Below are 22,375 nucleotides of genomic sequence, written 5' to 3'. Positions count from 1 at the left end.
TTTTTAGAAAGTCAAACAGGTCAAATAGGTTATTATTCCTGTGACCTATTTATTTTATGCAACCCTGCTTTTTCAATATGATCAGATATATTCTGGAAATAAACATGTTAAACATAAGAAATAAACAATAAATAAATAAACATAAGAAAGTATTTCAATATATATACACGTACACACACACACACATATATATATATATATATATATATATATATATATATATGATAAAATACATAAAATTACAGTGTATGACATCATCCATCTTTAATGAAGCACATAAACAGCAAAAAAAACAACAACACTAAATCACAATTTCTCCAAGCTTCATCCCGGATAAATATATATTAACATTTCAAGTAGGCAAATATATGAAAATGCCATAATCACATGTGCTTAAAAAATCATGCTGTCAATCATCTGTTGTCCAGGAACTCTCTGACCATCCATTGGCATTTGTTGTCTGTGTTTAACATTGATGCAATGCTTCTGTATGAAGTTACTCTTCAGATTCAGTCTTGTTGAAGATCTCAATGGTTTCTCCTTCCCTCAGTTTTAGGAACACTTGCTGGAGGAGCCATCTAGTGACAAAACAGGTTAAGATTATTATATAATGTAACATATCTATTAGCTTACACAACCCCATGAAGACACAGTTAGGCTTTGAAGGTTTCATAGAGACGAGGAATGTTTCTATTCTGGGATTTTTGAAAACATGGTACCTGTTCATGAGAGTGTCTCTGGTGGACGTTGTGTAGAGATAACCTCCAGTCTTTGACCCGGTAACTGGGATCTTCAGCTGAAAATGATTTATACAGCGATTAATATATAGAGTGTATATGAAGAGTTCAGATGCAAAAGCCTCTAAGTGCCATCTGAAATTTTCTTCTAAAATGATCATTTTTATCAAGCTCGTATATTTAAGTTCAGTAATTTCACTTAAATGACAATTAATAGGTAATTGTCATTGCCATTTAAGTGAAATTACTGAACTTAAATATACAAGTTTGATCAAAATTATCATTCTAGAAGAAAATTTCAGATGGCTTTTGCATCTGAACTCTTCATATACACTGAACAAAATTATAAACGCAACACTTTTGTTTTTGCCCACATTTTTCATGAGCTGAACTCAAAGATCTAAGACTTTTTCTATGTACACAAAAGGCCTATTTCTCTCAAATATTGTTCACAATAAAACTGCACATTTTAGAGTGGCCTTTTATTGTGGCCAGCCTAAGGCACACCTGTGCAATAATCACACTGTCTAATCAGCATCTTGATATGCCACACCTGGGAGGTGGATGGATTATATCGGAAAAGTAGAAGTGCTCACTAACACAGATTTAGACAGATTTGTGAACAATATTTGAGAGAAATAGGCCTTTTGTGTACATAGAAAAAGTCTTAGATCTTTGAGTTCGGCTCATGAAAAATGGGGGCAAAAACAAAAGTGTTGCGTTTATAATTTTGTTCAGTGTATATATATAATTAAAAGATATAATAATGAATATATTTCTCAGGTTGATGGTGCTGCTGACCTGAGCGCTGCTGTGGTCCATGCGGTTGTGTCGGTCAGATAAATGGATGTTGTGGATCTTTAGAGGAGGAGCGCCCAGACTGGCCATGGCTGTGGAATTATTGTTCAGTTGTTCAAGGGCCTGACGGTAGTACTCTGCTTTTGCAAAGTTTTCTGAAAGAAACAGGACACAATTGTTTACAAGATTGTTAACAGATAACATAAGATGTAATTAACTTCAGACTTACTCTGCATGAGGTAATACATCATAGCGCAGCCGCCACCGGTCACTACAGTGATGAAGATGGTCATCTGCTGCAGGAGGCCAGTTGATCGACTCATCCTCACTTCAGCTGGAGGAAAACTCTATACAACAGCAGTAATGACAAACATTTAGCGTGATCACAGAAATATAACAATGTCAATGAATTTATTTCCTTCATGATCTTAAAAACCTTATCAGGCTTCTGCTTCAGCGCTTGAAATTAGGTTGAAACAGTACCAGTCCAAAGTTTGAAAACATTACTATTTTTAATGTTTCTGAAAGAAGTCTCTTATGCTCTACAAGACTGCATTGATTTGATCAAAAATACAGACAAAACAGTAATATTGTGAAATATTATTACAATTTAAAATAATGGTTTTCTATTTTAATATGCTTTAAAACAGAATTTATTTCTGTGATGCCAAGCTGGATTTTCATTAGCCATTACTCCAGTCTTCAGTTATTATCAATGTTGGAATCAGTTTTGCTCCTTAATATTTTTTATAACCTGTGATACTTATTTCAGGATTCTTTGAAGAATAAAATGTAAAATAAGAACAACATTTATTAGAAATAGAAATCTTTTGTAACCATATACAATACCGTTTAAAAGTTTGGGGTCAGTAATTCTTCTTTTTTTTTTTTTTTAAGAAGTTAATTTATTTTTAAGATTTTTATTTTAAATAAATGCTGTTCTTTTTACATTTTTATCCATCAATGAATCCTGAAAAAAGTATCACAGGTTCCAAAAACATATTAAGCAGCTCAACTGTTTCCAACATTGATAATAACTGACTATCATCAAATCAGCATTTTAGAATTATTTCTGAAGGATCATGTGACTCTGAAGACTCGAGTAATGATGCTGAAAATTCAGCTTTGATCACAGAAATAATATTATATATATATATATATATATATATATATATATATATATATATATATATATATATATAATAAAATTAATTATATATATAATATATACACACACACATACATAATATGAAATAACAATGGGCAGTATGAGAATAAGTAGTGTCCAAAATATGTTAAACATATTTTGGACACTACTTATTCTCATACTGCCCTTTGTTATTTCATAGTTCCATGGTTTTACTATTCTAAATTGTGGAATATATATTTGGTATTTACCTGGTATGATTTAGTATTCAATGTCCTTGAAAGACAGTCCTAGCATGGGACATTCTCTAAAAAGAAAGTCCAAAACACGGTAAACAGTATGATTTAGTATTCTACAATAGTAAAGTGAATTTTTTTTTTACAAATCTGCCTTCGTCTTAAAGATTGATACTTTAGTAAGATATGGTTTGTTTGTTTGTTTTTTTAAAAATGGTCTAAAAATGTCACTGAATTTCACAAAACTGAGACCTAATTTCGTCCATTCATGCATCGACTTCAAGGGTTGTTCATAATAATAATAACTCACCGTCACCGATTATTTTTTAAGACACTAACAGCAGCGCGCTATGGACGCGGCCATGTTCGTTTTATTTTGAAAAACTTTATTCAAACATTGATGTAGATATTCTGATCAAACGCACAGTAAAGCTATTTATTATCATATAAATGAAAACGTAAACGTGTCCGTAAAGTTATTAACTCTTGATTTTTTACGATACTCTGTTTATGTATTATGTATTTGTCGACAACCGGAACACGAGCGGCTGGAGCGCGTGACGTCAGACGCACGCGCGGTTATGAAAAAGAGTTATGAAAGTTCTTTCCTGAGTCACACTAGAAGAGCATTCATTTCTCTCATTTCACTGCGGATGCATTAGAGATTCACACCAAAGGCTCATCGAAGACATTCAGAGGTGAGGACATTTATATCTTGCTCTTGTACTTATGCATATTGTTACAGTAGAATTAAAATGATTGTGTAATCTCTCATTTGCGCGTTCTCGAGCGCATTGCAGATGCAGATGATGTGTTTCGGTAATGTGGCGCTTTTGGGGATTTAATTAACACGCGTTTTGAAGCATTTCAATAAACCGATTTCTTTCCTGTATATCAATATACATTTTCTATATATGCATTGGCAGCCGCAGCATAATAGCCAAATTATTGTTGTCAGTAGTTGTCAGTAGCTGCTGCTTGCGGGTTATGTATTATTATACACCATGTCACATGACATTAAAAAAAAAAAAAAAAAAAAATATATATATATATATAGGATTTTTCTATTCATTATGTCATTTGAAAATGAAAATATTTAACATAAAAAATAAAAATGTTCACTTCATTTAGTATCTACGTGTATCGTTTGTCATTTTTAAATAAATTAATGTCTTCAATGCTGCTGTCATTATCACCATTCCAAACACTTTAAATGTTAATTCTATTAATAATCACATAAAAGTGCCGAAATTCCCTCAAACATAAAGTAAAGCTTGTGATATTTATCATGAAATAAAAAGATAATTTTATTTTAATAGCATGCACTTTAATTAATAATTTATTCATTATTTACTGAGTAGGAAGGAGGGTGACCACACAAAAATAAAACACACTAAACAACTTTAGGCAAAAATTATTTAAGTTCCAGGTAATAGGAAATGTCTCCCATTTTCCCCATAAATGAGTGACTAATAGAACCAAGACCTGTTTTTCCTTACGCAATATTCAGAAAAGCACTGTAGTTATTAAAGTCGATTCTCTAGAAACATGTTGTTTTTGTAAAGGAAGTGTGACTAAACAAGCCGTTATCAGTCAAACACACATGCAGACACACCAAAAACTTCATTTCAGCGAACATTCTTCTCAAACCAGTTTCTCAAAAATGTTACGCTCTGCCATGTCTTTACAAGCTTGTTTTCATAGGATGACAAGGTCAGTGTAGATGTGGATCGATCCACACCATGATTGTGTGGTAGATTTCCCCTACACACCTGACTCAAGTTAACTTCTGACTTAAGTTAACCTCTGACTTGAGTTAACCTCTGACTCAAGTTAACCTCTGACTTAAGTTAACCTCTAGCGCTTCTCCAGTCGAGTCAGGTGACGTCTCTCCCCTAATGAACACTATCATTTGGGAATAATAACATAATTTTTCTCTAATATGATTGGTTCTTCGAATCTTCGTATATATAATTCTGTTACGGGGTAAACGCACATTTGGATTCCTTGATGCTTCAGCTTATTGCTCAAAGTCATGAGGTAAAAATGTACAGTATATCAATGTACATATAAATGTACAAAAGCATATAAATGTTAATTCTGAAGGAAAATGAACGTTAGTTATGATTAATTAAATTTCCTTTCACACTTGTTTGAAACTTTTTCCATATATGCTGCATTTGATGTGATTCTTCATCATACAGAATTTAAACGAGGTTCAGAACAAACTCAGTTGTATTTCTTCACGATAAGCACACTCATAGTTAATGCTGATTTTCTGCTTCAGGAATCATGTTGGGATCAGTGGTTGTAGGTCTGGGCATCGCAGGATGTGTGAGGATGAGAGATTTAGCCGCTCCTCTACCGTCCAGCGCTGCAGAGAAGCTCAGCCTCAGAGGCTTTGTGTCCAGGTCAGTGCCTCCTCCACACATTCACATTGACACTTTATTTGTTACACACTTTAAAGCACTTACGTTGCAGGTTTTGTTTTTGACCCTATAGAGCACAAGATAAGTTCTCAGTGGACATTTCACATCATATAGCAAATATTTACTGTGCTTTGCTTCGTGTGCAGTTTAGAAATCCATACGCCTTCATAAATAGACCATGGTGATGATGTCTGCACTTTAAACATGCTTTTGAGTCCTCTTATTGAAAGAGACACACTGAATCTTAATATATATATATATATATATATATATATATATTGAGATTCAGTGTGGCTCTTTCAATAAGATATATATATACATATAATATAGACCAAAAGTTGAGAATCTTTAAAACTGGTCATTTAAAAAGTCTCTAGTGCTCACCATGGTAGTATTTATTTAATAACAAATATAGTAAAAACAATAATATTAAGTATTATTACAATTTCAAATAAATTAATTCTTTTTATAAAAGAAATAGAAATAAAACATTTCTATTTTGAAATAGAAATCTTTTGTAACATTATACAATTCTTTATTTTCACATTTGATGAATTTGATGTGCCCTTGCTGAATAAAAGTATTAATTTCTTATTTCTGTCTCTCTTTTATTTTATTTTTTTTATCTTACCCCACATTTTTGAATGGTAGAGTGAATCTGCAGGATCAAACCTGCAGAAATGTTAAATATATAAATATATCTATAAATAATTACACAAATAAATAAATAAATAATATAAATAAATAAATATAATTCCTTTTTAATTAAATTTATTCCTGAATTTATTTATCCTTATTTGATTTTAAACTTCGTTTATTATTTTTCAATGTATTTTTTTATATTATTTTTAGCTTTATTTATAAAAAAAAGTCATGTATTTATTTATATTTCCCGCATGTATTTATTTATTTATTTATACATTAATTTATTTTTACTTAACATAGAAATGAGGGATATATATCCGCTAACTAGTTTTGTTGTTTGTGCAGGAGGACTCTTGAAGATCAGCAGAGCGTGGAGCAGATCACTATGGCGGAGGCGTTGAGCAGAGCTGACATCCACGTGGCGTTTATATGCACGGAAAACACCAACCATGAAGAGAGCATCAGGTATCACACAGATAATCTCTTCTAACCCCTCGCACATGGCAGAAAGGCTCATTCATGATGGTCTCTCCTGTGATCTGCTCGATCTCAGGCAGTTCCTGGAGGCGGGGAAGCACGTGTGTGTTGAGTATCCCATGACCCTCAGCTACACGTCTGCAGTGGATCTGTGGAACCTGGCTCAACAGAAGGGTGAGCTGCTGTCTGAGGATGCATATCTTCTGTATTCTTCAGTAAATATTTGATATAGTAGAACGTAGAGCTGCACGATTAATCGTGAAAAGATCGCAATCTCGATTCAAACACCCACAAGATCTTATTCCTTAATGACGATGATTCGGCTACGTCTATTAAACCTTTGACGAGTATGATCACAGCGAACATTCAGATCTGGGTTCTGATCCAGAAAGAGCAGTTGTCATGAAACAGTCTTTTCAACAACACTGTCATTATTTCTGTGTTACAATAATTCAAATGATCACAGAAGTACAGGGATGAAAGTTTATAGTTTGGATATAAACACTGATGTCTACGGTAGTGAGCAATATAGAGTAAATCACCTTTTGAATGTAACCCACCGCTTCAAATAACGGATTGTATTAATTACATCGTTACACCAGTAGGTGGCGACAAGTGACTGTTAAAAAATGTATTTATCGTTGAATCATTATTCAAGAGATTCGATCAAAGTATTTATGAATGAGTCATTGAATCAAAATTCATTCAAATTAATTTAACATTTTAAGATGGCGGCAAATTACATTTTGTCAGAACCTCTTATTTTGTTTAGTTGTCTGTTCAGACTCGTGGGAGAATCGTGATCTTCATTTTATCCAGAAACGTGCAGCTCTAGTAGAACTTTTGTCATTAGAAAGCAGGTAAATAATATTTTTCTACTTGTTTTAACTTCTATATGGTATCTTCAGGCCTGGTGCTTCATGAAGAACATATTGAACTGCTTACTCCTGACTATAAACAACTGAAAAAAGACATCTGTGGGAGAACGCTGGAGAAGGGAACACTGCACTTCACAGGTAGAACAGCTCACAGTTCATCTTCTTTTTAAAGGCTTCCTCTAGGGTTTTGAGTGACAGTCATGTTTCTCCTCAGGCGGACCCCTGAAGCCAAATTTTGGGTTCCCGTCATTCAGTGGCATTTCCAGACTGACCTGGTTGGTTGATCTTTTCGGGGAGCTCACGGTTACTGCCACGTCTCTGGTGGAGGAGAAGGAGAACAAATACATGAAGATGACGGCACACTTACTGACCCAACAACACAAGTGAGCACACTGTCACCACAGAGAGGGCCTTTTTTGCTTCCCAATTATTTAATGATTTTTGTATTATTACATTTATTATATTTTTTAATGCATAGCTGCCAAATAACGTGACCATAAACAACAAAAAATTTAGGTTGAAGTTTAAATGAATGTGCTGTAAATTCATTCAAAGGTTTGGGGTCGGTAAGGTTTTTTTTTATTGTTGTTGAAATAAGTATATTATGATCACAAGGCTTCATTTATTTAATGAAAAATAAGGTAAAAACAGTAATATTGTGAAATATTATTACAATTTAAAATAGCTATTTTCTATTTGAATATATTTAAAAATGTAATTTATTCCTGTGATGCGAAGCTGAATTTTCAGCATCATTACTCAATACTCAATACTCATACTCAAGTAGTGAAAGTTATGAAAGTGTGATTTCTTTTATTTTTCAGGATTCTTTGATGAATAGAAAGTTGAAACGGACAGCATTTATTTGAAATGTTTGTTACAGCATTGTAAATGTCTTTATCGTCACTTTTGATGCATCCTTGCTGAGTATAAGTTCATTTCTTTAAAGAAATGTGTTGCTCCCAAACTTTTTAACAGCAGTGTCTATTTTTAGAATGTGAAACTGGTCATCATTTCTTCATTTTTCAATACTTTATCTCCTTTTAGTTTTTTGCTGTTCACTTAGATTGAGATTGAGTACATTTACTTTTCTATGTAGATTTGTACAGTTTTATGGGTGGTGCTTGCATTTCTAAGTGGTTACATGGGTGTGACTAAATGGTTGACCAAACCTTAGATCAAATAGCTCAAAACTGTATGAATTTTTTTCACCTGTTTTATAATCTGACACAAGTGTTTTCTGGCGCAGACCTCTCACTTGGATTGAAGAGCGAGGCCCAGGACTGGGCAGAGTCAAGCGCATCGACCTCCACTTCCAGGACGGCACCATCAGCGAGCTGCCAGCTGGTCAGCGGGAGCCAGTGGGGCTGTTCATGCAGGATCAGGTGCTGTTCGGCCGGAAGCTGCAGGGTGACGTCTCCGCTGCCGAGCTCCAGGCGGAGAGGAGCCGGATCTTACACTGTCTGGAGCTGGCGGACCGCATGCAGCAGCTCAGTGGAGGCGCTCAGGCCTGAACCTGTCCACTGTGGGATATGCGCTCTGTCTTCTCCCAAATGTCCCATATGGAATTGTGGGATATAGACTGTGGTATAGAGACAGACAACTGGAGTTTAGAATAATATAAAAAAAATTAATGTATCTTTTTTTTTTGGCAACACGTTACTTGACGCCTTTATATATAATGCATTATAAAAAATATTTTAATGCATTAATTATGCCTTGTAATGCACCTTATAATGCATTATATGATCTCATGAATAATTGTAAAGACAGATATGCATTATAAAGTACTGTCTATTCATTAAACACTCCTTTAGAAAGTAGAATGCGTTAAAACAAGACAAACCACCAGTTTCTGATGTACCAATGAATCTACAAATATTATAATGCAATTATTTATGAAATGCCTTATAATGCACATTATGAATAGCTTTATAATGCATTATACATAATGGCTTCAAGTAAAGCGTTTTTTTCATGTGTTTTTTCTAACAATAAATTAGTTTATTAATCATTTGCTGTTAAGCTCTTAAAAGAACCCAAAAAAACTCCATAAAAGTAGTGACTTAGTTTGTCCTATTATTCACAAAAAAACAACTAAGTTTATTATAGGTTTTTTTTTTTTTTGTCCTTTTTGGACCTTGACAGCTAATTTTAGGTAATTATTTATCAGTATTGGGAAATTGCAGTGATTTAAAAAGTCTTTGATTTGGACATTCAACTAATAGTTTTGTGTTTAACTAGTGGGCCGCATCAGAATATGCAGTAACAGCACATTCCCTCATTGTAACATGCATCTGCACAAAATTCAAACACTAATTTCAGACAAATGAACCAGTGATTTCAACCATTGTTCATACAGGCTGGAGCAAAACATGTATGTATTGTTGTTTGGTTCGACGCTTCTGTGTCATTGTGCATATTTAAGTTACTCTGTTGACATTTTGTAGTTTGTTCTGTGACATCTAAATGAGCTTTGTAGGCATTCATACATGCTTTGGAGCAAAATCAAAATTTTCTTTGAAAGTTTTGGAAAAACATTTTTTTTTTTTCAAATCTGATCATCCTTTCCTTTCTGTGTTCTTTAATGAGGAGATCATACATGTGATGAGAAAGCACTGAATGGAGCATATCATGGACTCTATTAAGGAAACATAAATGTGATGCACATATCATTGTCTGCCACCAAGAGGAATGTTCAATGTTGTTTCTAACCTAAATGCGTTGTTTACTTTTGTCTTAATGTGTACTTATTTGTGTTATTCAGTTAAATAAAAAAATGGTGCTTGCTTTATGGGATTTGTTTCTGCAGCTGAATCCACACATGACATAACTTGAAATCACTTATTTTGAAAATGAAGCTTACTTTTTTAAACCTTTCTTTCATTATGAGTTTTTAAGCATGTCCATCCCAATTTTGTCACTAATAAAATAAATAAAATACAATCATCCTGACACACGTCTTAAATTCAAGTCAATTCACATTTATTTGTAAAGTGCTTTTCACAATTTATATTGTTTCAAACATTCAGTAAAATGGTATGTTTGTTTTGTATTTGTGACTTTTTTATTCTTTAACATTGTTTTACACACTTATAATGGGTGCATATACTTAATTGTCTGGAGCAAAAACAAGTCTTCGTTTTTTTAATGCAAAATATTTTTTCTGTTAACGCTTTACTATAAAGGTTGATTCATTGACTTGTTGATTTATAACTAATTCAAGTATTAGGTATCATGAACTAATGGTGAACAATAATGTTGAATACATTAACATCAGCTAATATAAAAATTCATATCTAATGCATTAATAACAAGTGGAACCTCATTGTAGTGTTAGCATTTGTTCTTTTGCATTTGAGATATGAAATATGATCCAGACATGACACTCAGGAAATCCTGGATTCCTTCCTCAAAAGTGAATTAAACATTTACATACATTTATTAATCATGTTCAGACACCAGGAGTGAAAAAACAGTTTCAACTTTTATTCAAAAGAAAAGTCAGTCTTAATGTAACAGCTGACAAGGGCAGGGCCATATTTCCCAGAAGCTGTGGTAAGATGATCATGTGCTCCTATCCTCAAACACTGTCATGTGCTCCTATCCTCACAAATGAACAAACACATTCAGATGAGACATTCTTTTGCGGTAAATTTCATCTACTCTATGAATTAAAAACAGGAACTGTGTTTTGTTTGTTTGTTTATTTGATTGGCTGCATTGCTAAAACAGTTTCGAGATCCTCATTAGACTTCCTCATTGGACTTTCAATTTCTGATTGCAAAATGTGCTTGATACAAAAAAAAAAGCTTCAAATAAATGACAAAAACATATTAAACCTAGAAAATAGAAGTTGGAAAAAAGCAAAATGGGAACAATTGAGCTTCAAAGAGCAGCTGCTTTCAGTTCTGGTCTAGTTGAAAAGTGTCTGGAATGTTTGAGGATGGAAGTACTCGTGTGCATCATCATCATCATCATCATCATCATCATCCTCATGCTGGACGAGACACGCCGCTAAACACAACAGTAATAAATATACAAAAAAAAAATGAAATAAAGGCAGAAAAATGACAAAGTCCTTGATTACAGCACGTCGCAGTGGATCTTTAGTCTTTAACCTTCAGCTGTCGGTCAGATCTTTCTGCTGGCTCTGTCACTTCAGCCAGTGTAAAGAGAATGAGAAGAAGAAAAAACATTCCTCCTGGTTGTCTATCAGACCTGAGAAGAGCAGGGCATTCTGGGAAGCTTCTTCTGGAAGTCAGAGCGATGCGGGCTGAGGGTGTTCGGAGGGACTCACGTGGACTTCTGTTTATAATGAATGGTCAGGTCTCCACCGCTCTTCCAGATAAAATGCTTAACAGTCCTGAGGTCCATGTTTGGATCCAAAACCTACGAAAGACAGCGAGCATTTTTTAACAACAGTCTACAAAAAGCATTTGACATTTTTTACCATTTAAGGCCGTTCACACAACGAACGATAACTATATTAGCATTCACACCAATGCTCCGTTTATTATAAGCATGCACTGCAGATTTGTTGTCTCCTGCTTCTTTAAAGCAGGGTGGATTCTGATTGGCTGTCAATGTTTTTATTTTTTATCAGCTAGAGAAAAAAAAAATCGCTTTGAAAGTGATTACGATGATATAGTTTCTATGTGTCGTTATCATTATAGTCGTGGTGTGACCTTAGCTATTCTTTTAAATTTAGAATGATTTTTAAAACTATATCTTTATCATTGTGGTTTTCATCCTTTGTGTGAATGGGCCTTTAGAAACACAATGCGAACGATACAATATTGCCTGAAATTTCAATTAAATTCAGTGCAGTCGAGCATTAATGCAATACAAGGATGAAAATAATGTTAAAGCAGGGGAAAGTAACCAAAACTGGGATAGTGAATGATTTACTTAAATTTTAATATCTGTTCCTGGCTTTTCACACTTGTTTAACTGGGGTTATGGCCACTTTTACACCTGGGTTAATCAATGTTTCACACTTGTAATATTGTTATTAAGGGTTATTGATGTCACAAAAGCAGTGCTACTGGACTGCACTGACAAAGCTTCACGGTGTCAATGTAAAGGCCAGTGTTTTAGCAAAAAACAACCAATCAAAACTAAATAACGGTCACCTCATTTAAATTTGTTTCAGCATCTGGGAAAAATGAAATGTTGAAGAGCAAATAATGAGTACATTGGAGCAATGAGTGTGTTTTGTTGTCTGGAGGCAGTAAAGAAGGTGATAGCAGGTCTAACCTGATCTAAACACATGAGCTCAATCTTCTCCTCGGCCATCACTGCCACGTCTTCCTCTTTCTCCAGCTCTGCCGGCTTGTCATTGGCTGAGGAGCTGGTGGTCTGTGACTCCGTGTCAATGTTGATGATCTTCTCATAGACGTGCTCCATCACTTTCCGCACCTGCAGCATGTCACTAGCAGACAGACGGTCCCTGAAAACAACAGGCCGTGATGAATAATCTCCAAAATATTACTATATATATCACTTTTACAATTCAAATGCATTTATCTTACAAGATGTCTAAAATATTCAATTAGAAATTAGACTAAGCATAATGATTATTCATTTTTTTTCTTCCATTTTCTCACTTATAGACTACATACTTTTTGAGTGTTTTGGCCCCGGATGATGAATGAGGTTGGAGGTAGAACGGGATCTTGTTGAATTTTGGCATGTTTTTCTGAAGCAGGAAAAAAAGCAGTTAATATTATGTAACATTATCCATATGATGGACACATAATGGGATGATTGTGGGATTTTAAACACTCACATCTACAGTGATATCAATAACCCATTGAGGTACAGTTTCATTCAGTAACATAGATTCAGTCTCTCCCCCAGAATCACGGCATAATAACCTGGAATTGGAAGGAAATATGGCTTATAATGAAGACAAGATCCAGTGCGGACGTTGAGTTTAATGTCTTCATCATTCTGACCTAAACAACGTTCTTCCGCCCGCTTCACCAAAGATGACAGGAGTGTGTGGGGGAACCTGGAAGTAGCCGTTGCCCTTTTGAATTCGGCTCTCCTGATCACCGTTTACTGCAGACAAACAGAAAATAATGAAGTCAGAAACCAAGTGCATATTTACATGCTGCAGAATATCGGATGTTTTATAACTATGCAATCTGAATTCCAGAAATTAGTTCACAACTAAGTTTTGCATAAACGCAAAAATAATTGCATGCATCCTTTGCGGATAAGGCTATCTATGCATTGCAAAATAATTTACATTTAGTCATTTAGCAGACGCTTTTGTTCAAAGCGACTTACAAATTAGGACTAAATTAAGCGAATTTTCATCCAAGATGGCAGATAAGAGTCAAGGTCAATTTTATTCAGTACTAAAAAGTATTACTAGAAAATAATCCCTCCTATATAATAAAAATCTTATTTAAATTTTAATTAAAAGATAAAATTTTTTATTTTTTTTCTACAAAAGCACCTACCATGGTTGAGCTCATTTTCCTCCTCTTCCATTGGGTTTATGTGAGTTCTGGGCCAGAATTCCAACAGGGCCTGCAGGAGCAGCCCACCAAGATTCACTGGAGCATATGAATAAACACAAAGAATAGTTATGTTATATAATTCCCACTGTCGAGTTAATGTTGTAAGGTTGAGAAACAAACAAACATAGACTTCTAAAATCCTGTTGTTTATCTGTATAATTGTCTTGTTTTTCAAAACTATAATCTAAAAGGATTTTAAAGAGTTGCTAAATTAAAAGCATTTTTATCTAGATTTAAAATATATATTTTTGACCACAGGGTGGCACTCTCAAAACCTTTTGAGTACCTTAACATGGTGCCAATGACAATTACAGAATTACGCAATTATACAGCAATGCCTAAATGGCCGACACCCAAAATGGCCGATATGGGAAAATTGGGTACTGATCGACTTCGCATGCTGTACTGAATCTAAAGAGACTCGTTTTGTGATTTTTGGCCAAACCGTTCATAAGTTATAAGCAACAATAGCGGGTCAAAATTTATTAGCATAAACATGAGTGCAAATTTGGAAAGTTGGTGGCACTAGAGGGTTTGAGTTAGAGACTCCAAATTTGCTATGGTAACAGCTCAGACTTTGCTTTATCCGTGTACCAAATTTTATAACTTTCCCGTAAGTGGTTCTATGAGCGGCCATAGACTCAAGAGCGGAAGAACAACACTAGCGATTACAATAGGTGCCTGCCCACCTTAGGTGCTTAATAGTAATAAAAAAATAATTCAGTTACTCAAAAATGCATCGTCAGCAAACAAAGAGTCTAGTATGGAAGCTTGTTTTTACCATGGATTCAAAAATAAAAAAGGTAATTGCAACTTTTTATCTCACAACTCTGAGAAAATTTAGATATAAACTCGCAATTTTGAGAAAAGGTCAAAATGACTATATATAAACTCACATTTGCGAGGAAAAAAGTCAGAGTTGTGAGGAAAACCTTTTTAATTTTTTTTACTCCATAACTACTCCATAGTTTAGCCCCTATCAAGAGGGGGATTTCTGCAGCATATGCATTTTCAACACTATGGACTAAGACAACTTTACACTTCGGGTCAGAGCCGTCTGGGCTTGTAAAACCAGCGTCTTTAGCTGCCACCCACGCCGCAAACGAATCGCTTTCATCCAGCGTGATAGTCAGCATCTGTAAAACAGCAAAAACATATCCAACACTCATTAACATACATCTTCGCCCATTTTTAATTGAAAAACATGGTGCTAATGCAAAAGGCATTGCCTTTAATACTCACCCCTGTTTTGAGATCTACAGAAAACCAGTTCGGCACATAGACCATCTTGAACCTCTTTTTGATTTCCTCATCAAAGTCCACTTTACCCAGGTCTTCCCCCTTACATGCCTAAACACACAGAGCAGGATTACATAACGGTTGGCCAAAAGATGCCACAAAAGCTTCTCATGATCTGCACTTACCTTAAGGACATCCCAGGATGCCACACTGTTATTGCTGTCTTTAGTGAGTATGTGCCTCTTGTCGTTGAGAATATGACACTGAACGATGCTGGTGCCACCTGAAATTAAATTAAACTCAGTTCACTACAAGTTTCAATCAATTATAGATTAAAAAACAGTAGATGTTTTATCCAAAGCAACAGACAGTACACTTGCTTATACAATTTCCCTGGAGAAACTGGGGTTTGGTGTCTTTCACAAACAGCAAACTTGCTGGTTTAACCTTCAACCATTGGACAACACCACTCTGACCTCCCGCTTTAAGGTCAGATGTTGTTCTAGCTAACACTGATGGTCTTTTACCTTTGATGACATGCTCTGGCTGTGTACACAGTGGAGTCAGTGGAGCACTACAGTCGTTGTCGTAGTCTCCAGACGTTCTGAAGTTATGCATGCCCTTTAGAGACTGATCATGACAAAGAAAGACAAATACACATGAGCAGATTGAATGATGCAATTCAACACATTTAAATTGGATTGCAATGAATAAGTTGACATTAGCTAATGTCTAATTATACAGGGATTCTGAAGGTTTTCTGAAGGTAAATTTAAGACTTTTTAAATACCTTTTTAAGACCAAGTAAAGAAAATTTAATGAATAAATTAAAGGGAACGCAATGTGTCAATATGCTAACTAAATGTAAATATCTAGGGAAGAAAGAGATTAGCAAGTTTGAAAATACATTCACTTTAAAAAAAAAGGGGTTAGGGTAGCTTAAAGTTTTTTCTCAGTATTTTTGTCTTGTTTTCCAGTGCAAATGTCAAAATACATTAAATACATAAAGATGCATTTACTTGAGAAGCAAAATTACATACAATATTAAGTCTTGTTTTCTGTGGAATTGATAAATTAAGTGAGTTCATGATTAAAACGAGACGATCTGTCAGTGGGGTCAGAAATTCAAAGGGAAATTTCCATTCACCATTGGCAGACATTTGTTCTTGTTTTAAGCACAAACTCAATCAATTTATAAAAAAGTTATACATTTTTCAAGACTTAATTTTTACATTTCCATCTCAAGTACATGTATCTTGATTTAAAGATGCTAAGATATTTGTATTTGAAAACAAAAATACTGAGAAAGATATTTTTGCATGATTTGAAGACTTTCAGCTCTGATTTAAGACCTTTATAAGGCCTTCATTTGTGTAAAATGTGAATTAAGATTTTTAAAGACCTTTTTAAAACCCGCATAAACTCTGATTATATCATGTATATTTAAAGTGTCAGTTCAACCTGAAATGAAAATTCTGTCATCATTGCTCACATATGCAAGAACTTTCATGCAAACAAGTGCTCAAGGAAGAAATGAGATTTCAGTTGATTCTTGAATATTGTCAGTAATTCGGCTGTCTAGTTAGGGTTAGGATAGGTGTTCACTGAGAAAAATTAATACATATCAATTCATATTGAGGCTGAATAATGACAGAATTTCATAAACTTCTGCTTTAAGAAAAGAACCATCTGAATTGTGGTTATGTAACTCACCCATTTGTTCACAAATGATTTAGTTGTGGACACCCAAATGGCTTGAGGAGGGTCGGCTGATTTGTCCAATTCCATCTGAACAGAGCATCAGATAAATTATAAGAGTAGCATTATAATTTCTTTATTTTCAAGCACTATGCATCTTAAGCTCGCTCTCACCTTCAGGACGGGAGCTTTCTCTTCACATATGAGCACACGTATGTCAGGGTTTCGCAGGTCTGTGCAGTAGATCTTTCGGTCACGTCCTCCGGAGTAGATGTGTGTGAAGGCCTCGTTCGCCTGCAGGGCCCACACACCCTCATCGTGGACCCGGTATGTGGCGATACATCTCTGCTGGCCGAGGGACCACAAGCGTATCGTGCCGTCTGAGCTACCAGAGAGACACTAGACAGAGAAACACAGCATGCGGAAAACATTAGCAGAGTCAGTAAATGGTTTTGTTCAGTTTTTTGGCAATCTGAATAGCAAAACAATTTATGTTTATGTTAATTTAATAAATGTATCTGAATCTGAGTATTTCTTTTTTTCTCATTTGGCATGAAATGCACATTTGACGTCATATAAAGTGTGCAATATGGTCTGGAATTGTGTCAAAGTCTTACCTGGGTGCCGTCTCTGTTTAGTAATAATGATTTGACGTTGTCACTGTGGCCTTTCAGCTTCATTAGCTTTGCACATGTTCTTGGATCCCAGAGCCTCAAAACCTGCCATAATAAAAAAATGTACAAAACACATTCTGCAAGTAAAACCTTTTTATTTGAACCTGCCTACAGCCACATGAATGACAATTTTCCTTCCTTCAAATGTGAAAGTAAAACATCATAAGACTAACCTTTTCTGTAGATCCTGAGATGATCACAGTTCCTGCCTGATTCATGGCCAGACTGTAGATGGAGTCCTTGTTTCCACTCAGTGAGGAAGCTGTCACAGAAAACATGAACACATTTGTGCACTCTCCTCAGAGCGAAAGGGTTTCCTCATTCTTCTGTCTAACTCATACTCAGTGAATAAGAAGGAAGCCTGTGTCAAGAGTTATGATAAAGAGAGTTTTCTCACTGGTGACTGTATTATTAGAGGCAGTCAGAGCCGTCAGCGTGTTCACGTCCCACAGGAAGATCTGCCTGTCCAGCCCGGCTGATGCCACCAGCTCCTTGTCTTTCGCATATGCTAAAGCTTTGACGTAGTCCTGAAGTGTGAATCACAACCACTGTCACCATCAACACAGTCATAAGTCTCAAATATAGTAATTTTGCACACAAAAATAGTACAAATTAGCTTCAGTCTGTTTTCTAGTCAAAGCTCCAAAGTAGACCAGAGTTTATGAGAGGCCATATTATTCAAGTCAAGTCAAGTCAAGTATATTTGTATAGTGCTTTTCACAATACAGATTGTATCAAAGCAGCTTCACAGTATTAAATCAAAATAACACAACAAGGTTTGTTTCTAGTGGAAAAAACGTCCACGTTTGGAAAGGCTGATCAATAGTATTATTGATTGATTAAATTAAATTAAATATCCCCAACTGAACAAGCCAAAGGCAACAGTGGCAAGGAACCGAAAAACTCCATCAAGTGACTTAATGGTGACCTAAAACTCCTCCAGGTGACCTAATGGAGAAAAAAAAAACCTTGGGAGAACCCAGGCTCAGTCGGGGGCCAGTTCTCCTCTGGCGTTTATGAACTAGAGAACTTGAGATGCGTCTTTAATCTAGTTTTAAACTGGGAGAGCGAGTCTGAGCAACGAACAGTATCAGGAAGACTATTCCAGAGTTTTGGAGCTAAATGCGAGAATGCTCTCCCTCCTTTGGTGGACCTAGATATCCTAGGTATGACCAAAAGCCTCGAATTTAGTGATCTTAAAGAGCGCGATGGATTATAGGGCGATAGAAGATCCGTTAAATAGACTGGAGCTAAGCCGTTTAGGGCTTTATAAGTCAGTAGCAATACCTTGTAATTAATACAGAACTTTATAGGTAACCAATGTAGTGATGATAAAATTGGTGTTATATGATCATATTTTCTTGATCTAGTAAGAACTCTGGCGGCGGCATTTTGGACTAACTGTAGCTTGTTTATTGAGGATGCAGGACAACCGTAATCTAGTCTCAAGGTCATGAATGCATGAACTAACTTTTCTGCATCAGCAAATGATAGCATATTACGTATCTTAGCAATGTTTCTATATTATTCCCTATTACAAAGTCTTGATTTTGTTTTTAGGGTCTACTGGAATAGGTTTTAATGCTTGAATGTCCAAAAACACATTACTTTTTCACATATTTGACATTGTTGCAGGACCTGTCTTCCCAGTCTGTTAGTAACACCCTGTTTAGTTCCTGTCTCTATGAAGCCCCTCCTTCTGAAAAGCGCAATGAGCTCTGATTGGTCGGCTGGACAAGTGTGCTGTGATTGGTCAACCTCTCCGAGTGTGTTTGTGGAAATATCGAGCCTCTTACCACAACTGTGATCTTCAACACACTACTAATGCAGCTCAACCAGACCTCGCCCCTTTTTCGCGTATGCCTTGGTGGGAATTATTTAAATGAGGAATATTGTGACGTGTTCGTTCCCGGAAGAAAACTCAAGACTACAATGGATGCGTTTCAGGGAGTTCAGAAACAGTGACACTGATATAGAGAATAACTCCCTATGGGGTACCTTTGTGCTTTGTAACTTTGCAGAACTTTTTCATGCTCATTACAGCAACAATACACAAAGTTGAAAATGTAACAAAGCATAATAGGTCCGCTTAAAAAAACTAAAACAACAATATAGGTCTACAAAATATGAAACATACCTTATGCGTCCGTAACGTGGACATGCAGAATCCCTTGTGTGCATTCCAGACTTTCACAGTTGTGTCCGAGGAAGCTGATATCACTACAACACAGAACAATCCACTGAAACTGTCTAATAATTAGACTATATTTGATGAGATCTGAGCATCCTGTAAAAATCTTCTGAAGTGCTTAAACGTACATGTTTTTCCATTACAACAGAGAATGATGTCATTGACCCAGTCAGTGTGATGCTCCATCGAAGCAATGTAAGGATCCTGCTGTAATAGGAAACAGCTGTCAGTACAGTAGCACATAAAGCTGGAAATATCATAAACATTTAACAGAATGGGAAAAAAATTATGATTTTGATGGTGAAAATGGAAGATATGGTCACAGAGTAGCAAAACAAGGGACCAAGTGCATCAATATTCATAAATCATGAGCATGCTGGTTGTACTTTGTGTTGATTGACACTCCATATCCTGACGATAGAATCTCGGCCGGCCGTGAAGAGTCTGTTGAGAGCAGGATCCAGCTGAAGAGCGTTCACACCGTTACGATTGTACTTCTCCACCTCATCTCTAATCACATAGGAAACCTGTAAACTCATCATTATTAACAAAAAAAAAATGTTTATTAGAAAATTAGAGATTACCAACAGTCTACTAAACTGCCTATCAACTAAAGTTATAGAAAAAATTATTAAAAGAGAGCCTTAGGAACCATCTGTGTCTTGTAAATCAGTCATTAAGAGATAACATTAGATTTTAAGGCTATACAAAATCTCTTTATCTAAAGAATTTAACTATTGAGCAGACAGCTGTATACAAATACATCCAATTACAATATCACATATTTGTAGTGTGCAGTGGCCCGAAAAGGTATTTGGACACACCAAAAAATGACTGTATGCCAGTGCGTTAGATATCATCACTGTACTATGGTAACACCACTGTAATATTTGAAAGGGCGGAAATGTTTCGGTTTGTAAATATTGTGGACACTACATCGGGCGATACTTTCCTGAAACACGTAAACGTATTAAGAATTCAGTAATAAATAGTTTTAAAGTTCCGAAATATTATGTGTAAATGATCACCTGGACTTTCCTCCGTCCAGCAGCGTTCTGTCTGTGATGAGACGCCATCTTGCATGTTGACAATCAGAGAATGCGTCACTTCCGGGGGACAGAGGAAGACGTTCTGGTGTTTGTTGGGTCTGTAGAAATCTGTCACTAGAGTCCGCAGTTGAGCACATATGCGGGTATATTTACCTAAATTAATTGTTCACTGGTAGTTGGTGATTTGCAGGAATTTATTTGACATCATAGATTTGAGACCTTTAGATTCTAAATGTAAAATAGTTAATGGAATTGAATTGCACAAAACATAACACAAGTTCAAATGTATATTTAAATACTACTATAGTAGGGTTCACCAATCTCGGTCCTGGAGGGCCGCTGTCCTGCAGAGTTCAGCTCCAACCAGCTCCAACACACCTGTTTGAAAGTTTCTAGTATGCCTAGTGAGACCTTGATTAGCTGGTTCAGGTGTGTTTAATTGGGGTTGGAGCTAAACTCTGCAGGACATCGGCCCTCCAGGACCGAGATTGGTGAACCCTGTACTATAGTATAAAAAAATCTGGGCCGCACATTTTGGAAGTCTCACAATCAAACAAACTTGATTCAACTCATTGTGAACAAGACCTAACTTGATGTTAAGCATGAATAATAACACATTTTGAAAGGCTTTCTGTCAAATGAGACCATGAAATTGGTCCTACCTTGCTTTTTCTTTTAAATACGCCCTTATTTTCTAAGTTTGATAAGTTGTGTGTAAAACCTTTAAAAATGCCTTCGGGATGTAAGGGGTTAATTAACACAACACAGGTAACTAAATGCACAGTGCAATAAATAAACTTAACCCTATACTTTCTTGGATAACATTTTATGGTGTTTTTTTTTTTTTCTGGTTTGATATTAATATTAGAAAACAATGTGATTCCTGTGAATGAATGTGTGACTGCTTTTAAGAGCAGCTGACATGTGAGTTCATCATATGCAGAACATGCAGACATTTGTTGTATGTTTTAAACTTAGGCTAAATGTTGTTATGCATTTTATTAAATGTCTTTGCAATGTCAACTTTATTATAATGTGTAGCCTATTTTCCAATAAACATGTTTATCTTGTTCTGTTTACTTGTATTCGGTCTCTACTAAAGCTAGCATGCTCATAAATGCATTCACATCAGAGTGTTTTTACTTTCTTCACATATACCCATTTTGTACTGCATATACAGGTTATGGGCACTAAACAAAAAATATAGGATATCAAACTTCAATTCATTCACTCAGCTTTATTCAGAAATTACATCATCACATAATTTAATAAAACATGCAGAACTACATGTATGTGGTAACATGAGTACAGCTACAAATGCATCTCTACCACAGTGGAGCATTGAGGAAGGGTAAATACACAGTGCAATAAATAAACTTAACCCTATACTTTCTTGGATAACATTGTATGGTGTTTTTCAGCTCACAGTCAGAGTTTTGCTCTGCAGGTAAGAGATTTCTAAAGATTAAAGTGATTAACAATAAGGAAATCATGGTGCTTTTTCATCTCTGATAAGTGAAATGTGGTTGAAGTTTTAAGATCCAAGCAACATCACTTTGCAAAATGATGTCCAATATGAAATCATCATCAACAACCACAGTAAATACACAGTAAATTATCAATCACAACAAATGTATCTATTGA

The 22,375-nt window shown here is 35.4% G+C and overlaps 3 protein-coding genes across 4 annotated transcripts; 1 reads left to right on the top strand and 2 right to left on the bottom strand.

Moving 5' to 3' along the window:
- Positions 1–252: 252 nt before the first annotated feature.
- Positions 253–3,459, bottom strand: coa1 (cytochrome C oxidase assembly factor 1). 2 transcript variants are annotated; one of them, XM_079877693.1, is made up of 6 exons: positions 3,225–3,459; positions 2,934–2,987; positions 1,765–1,882; positions 1,539–1,690; positions 720–796; positions 253–578 (listed from the first exon to the last, which is right to left on the bottom strand). In XM_079877693.1, the coding sequence occupies exons 3-6, from the start codon at positions 1,856–1,858 to the stop codon at positions 497–499; spliced, it is 405 nt and encodes a 134-aa protein (XP_079733819.1). In that variant the 5' UTR covers positions 1,859–1,882; positions 2,934–2,987; positions 3,225–3,459; the 3' UTR covers positions 253–496. The 2 variants fall into 2 exon arrangements, with proteins under 2 accessions (XP_079733819.1, XP_079733818.1); XM_079877692.1 differs by having other exon boundaries at positions 2,934–2,989; positions 3,229–3,459.
- A 29-nt stretch (positions 3,460–3,488) lies between these two features.
- On the top strand, positions 3,489–10,139 carry blvra (biliverdin reductase A). Its single transcript, XM_079877690.1, has 7 exons — positions 3,489–3,616; positions 5,206–5,329; positions 6,338–6,457; positions 6,546–6,643; positions 7,378–7,485; positions 7,562–7,730; positions 8,597–10,139. The coding sequence occupies exons 2-7, from the start codon at positions 5,211–5,213 to the stop codon at positions 8,859–8,861; spliced, it is 879 nt and encodes a 292-aa protein (XP_079733816.1). The 5' UTR covers positions 3,489–3,616; positions 5,206–5,210; the 3' UTR covers positions 8,862–10,139.
- A 1,440-nt stretch (positions 10,140–11,579) lies between these two features.
- wdr48b (WD repeat domain 48b) lies at positions 11,580–20,817 on the bottom strand. The gene is made up of 19 exons (XM_079877677.1): positions 20,711–20,817; positions 20,069–20,209; positions 19,811–19,889; positions 19,629–19,711; positions 17,889–18,018; positions 17,665–17,753; positions 17,435–17,536; positions 16,992–17,216; positions 16,833–16,907; positions 15,647–15,749; positions 15,305–15,402; positions 15,123–15,230; positions 14,920–15,016; positions 13,821–13,916; positions 13,308–13,413; positions 13,139–13,226; positions 12,972–13,048; positions 12,607–12,799; positions 11,580–11,739 (listed from the first exon to the last, which is right to left on the bottom strand). Exons 1-19 carry the CDS (start codon positions 20,756–20,758, stop codon positions 11,644–11,646), a joined length of 2,034 nt encoding a protein of 677 aa, XP_079733803.1. The 5' UTR covers positions 20,759–20,817; the 3' UTR covers positions 11,580–11,643.
- Positions 20,818–22,375: the final 1,558 nt, after the last annotated feature.

This window comes from Squalius cephalus, assembly GCF_949319135.1.
Source record: "Squalius cephalus genome assembly, chromosome: 7".
NCBI lineage: Eukaryota > Metazoa > Chordata > Actinopteri > Cypriniformes > Leuciscidae > Squalius > Squalius cephalus.
This window is presented reverse-complemented; position numbering and strand designations above follow the sequence as displayed.

Bases quoted from the DNA above. Each gene is read 5' to 3' on its own strand.
- coa1 (XM_079877693.1), bottom strand. From the start codon at position 1,858: ATGAGTCGATCAACTGGCCTCCTGCAGCAGATGACCATCTTCATCACT. The intron at 1,691-1,764 runs GTAAGTCTGAAG...TGTTTCTTTCAG, and splicing joins GATGTATTACCTCATGCAGA to AAAACTTTGCAAAAGCAGAG. The intron at 797-1,538 runs GTCAGCAGCACC...AATCATTTTCAG, and splicing joins TGGACCACAGCAGCGCTCAG to CTGAAGATCCCAGTTACCGG.
- wdr48b (XM_079877677.1), bottom strand. From the start codon at position 20,758: ATGGCGTCTCATCACAGACAGAACGCTGCTGGACGGAGGAAAGTCCAG. The intron at 17,754-17,888 runs GTGAGAAAACTC...TTTCTGTGACAG, and splicing joins CTCTAATAATACAGTCACCA to CTTCCTCACTGAGTGGAAAC. The intron at 15,231-15,304 runs GTAAGTGCAGAT...CTGTGTGTTTAG, and splicing joins CATCCTGGGATGTCCTTAAG to GCATGTAAGGGGGAAGACCT.
- blvra (XM_079877690.1), top strand. From the start codon at position 5,211: ATGTTGGGATCAGTGGTTGTAGGTCTGGGCATCGCAGGATGTGTGAGG. The intron at 7,486-7,561 runs GTAGAACAGCTC...GTTTCTCCTCAG, and splicing joins GGGAACACTGCACTTCACAG to GCGGACCCCTGAAGCCAAAT. The intron at 7,731-8,596 runs GTGAGCACACTG...TTTCTGGCGCAG, and splicing joins TTACTGACCCAACAACACAA to ACCTCTCACTTGGATTGAAG.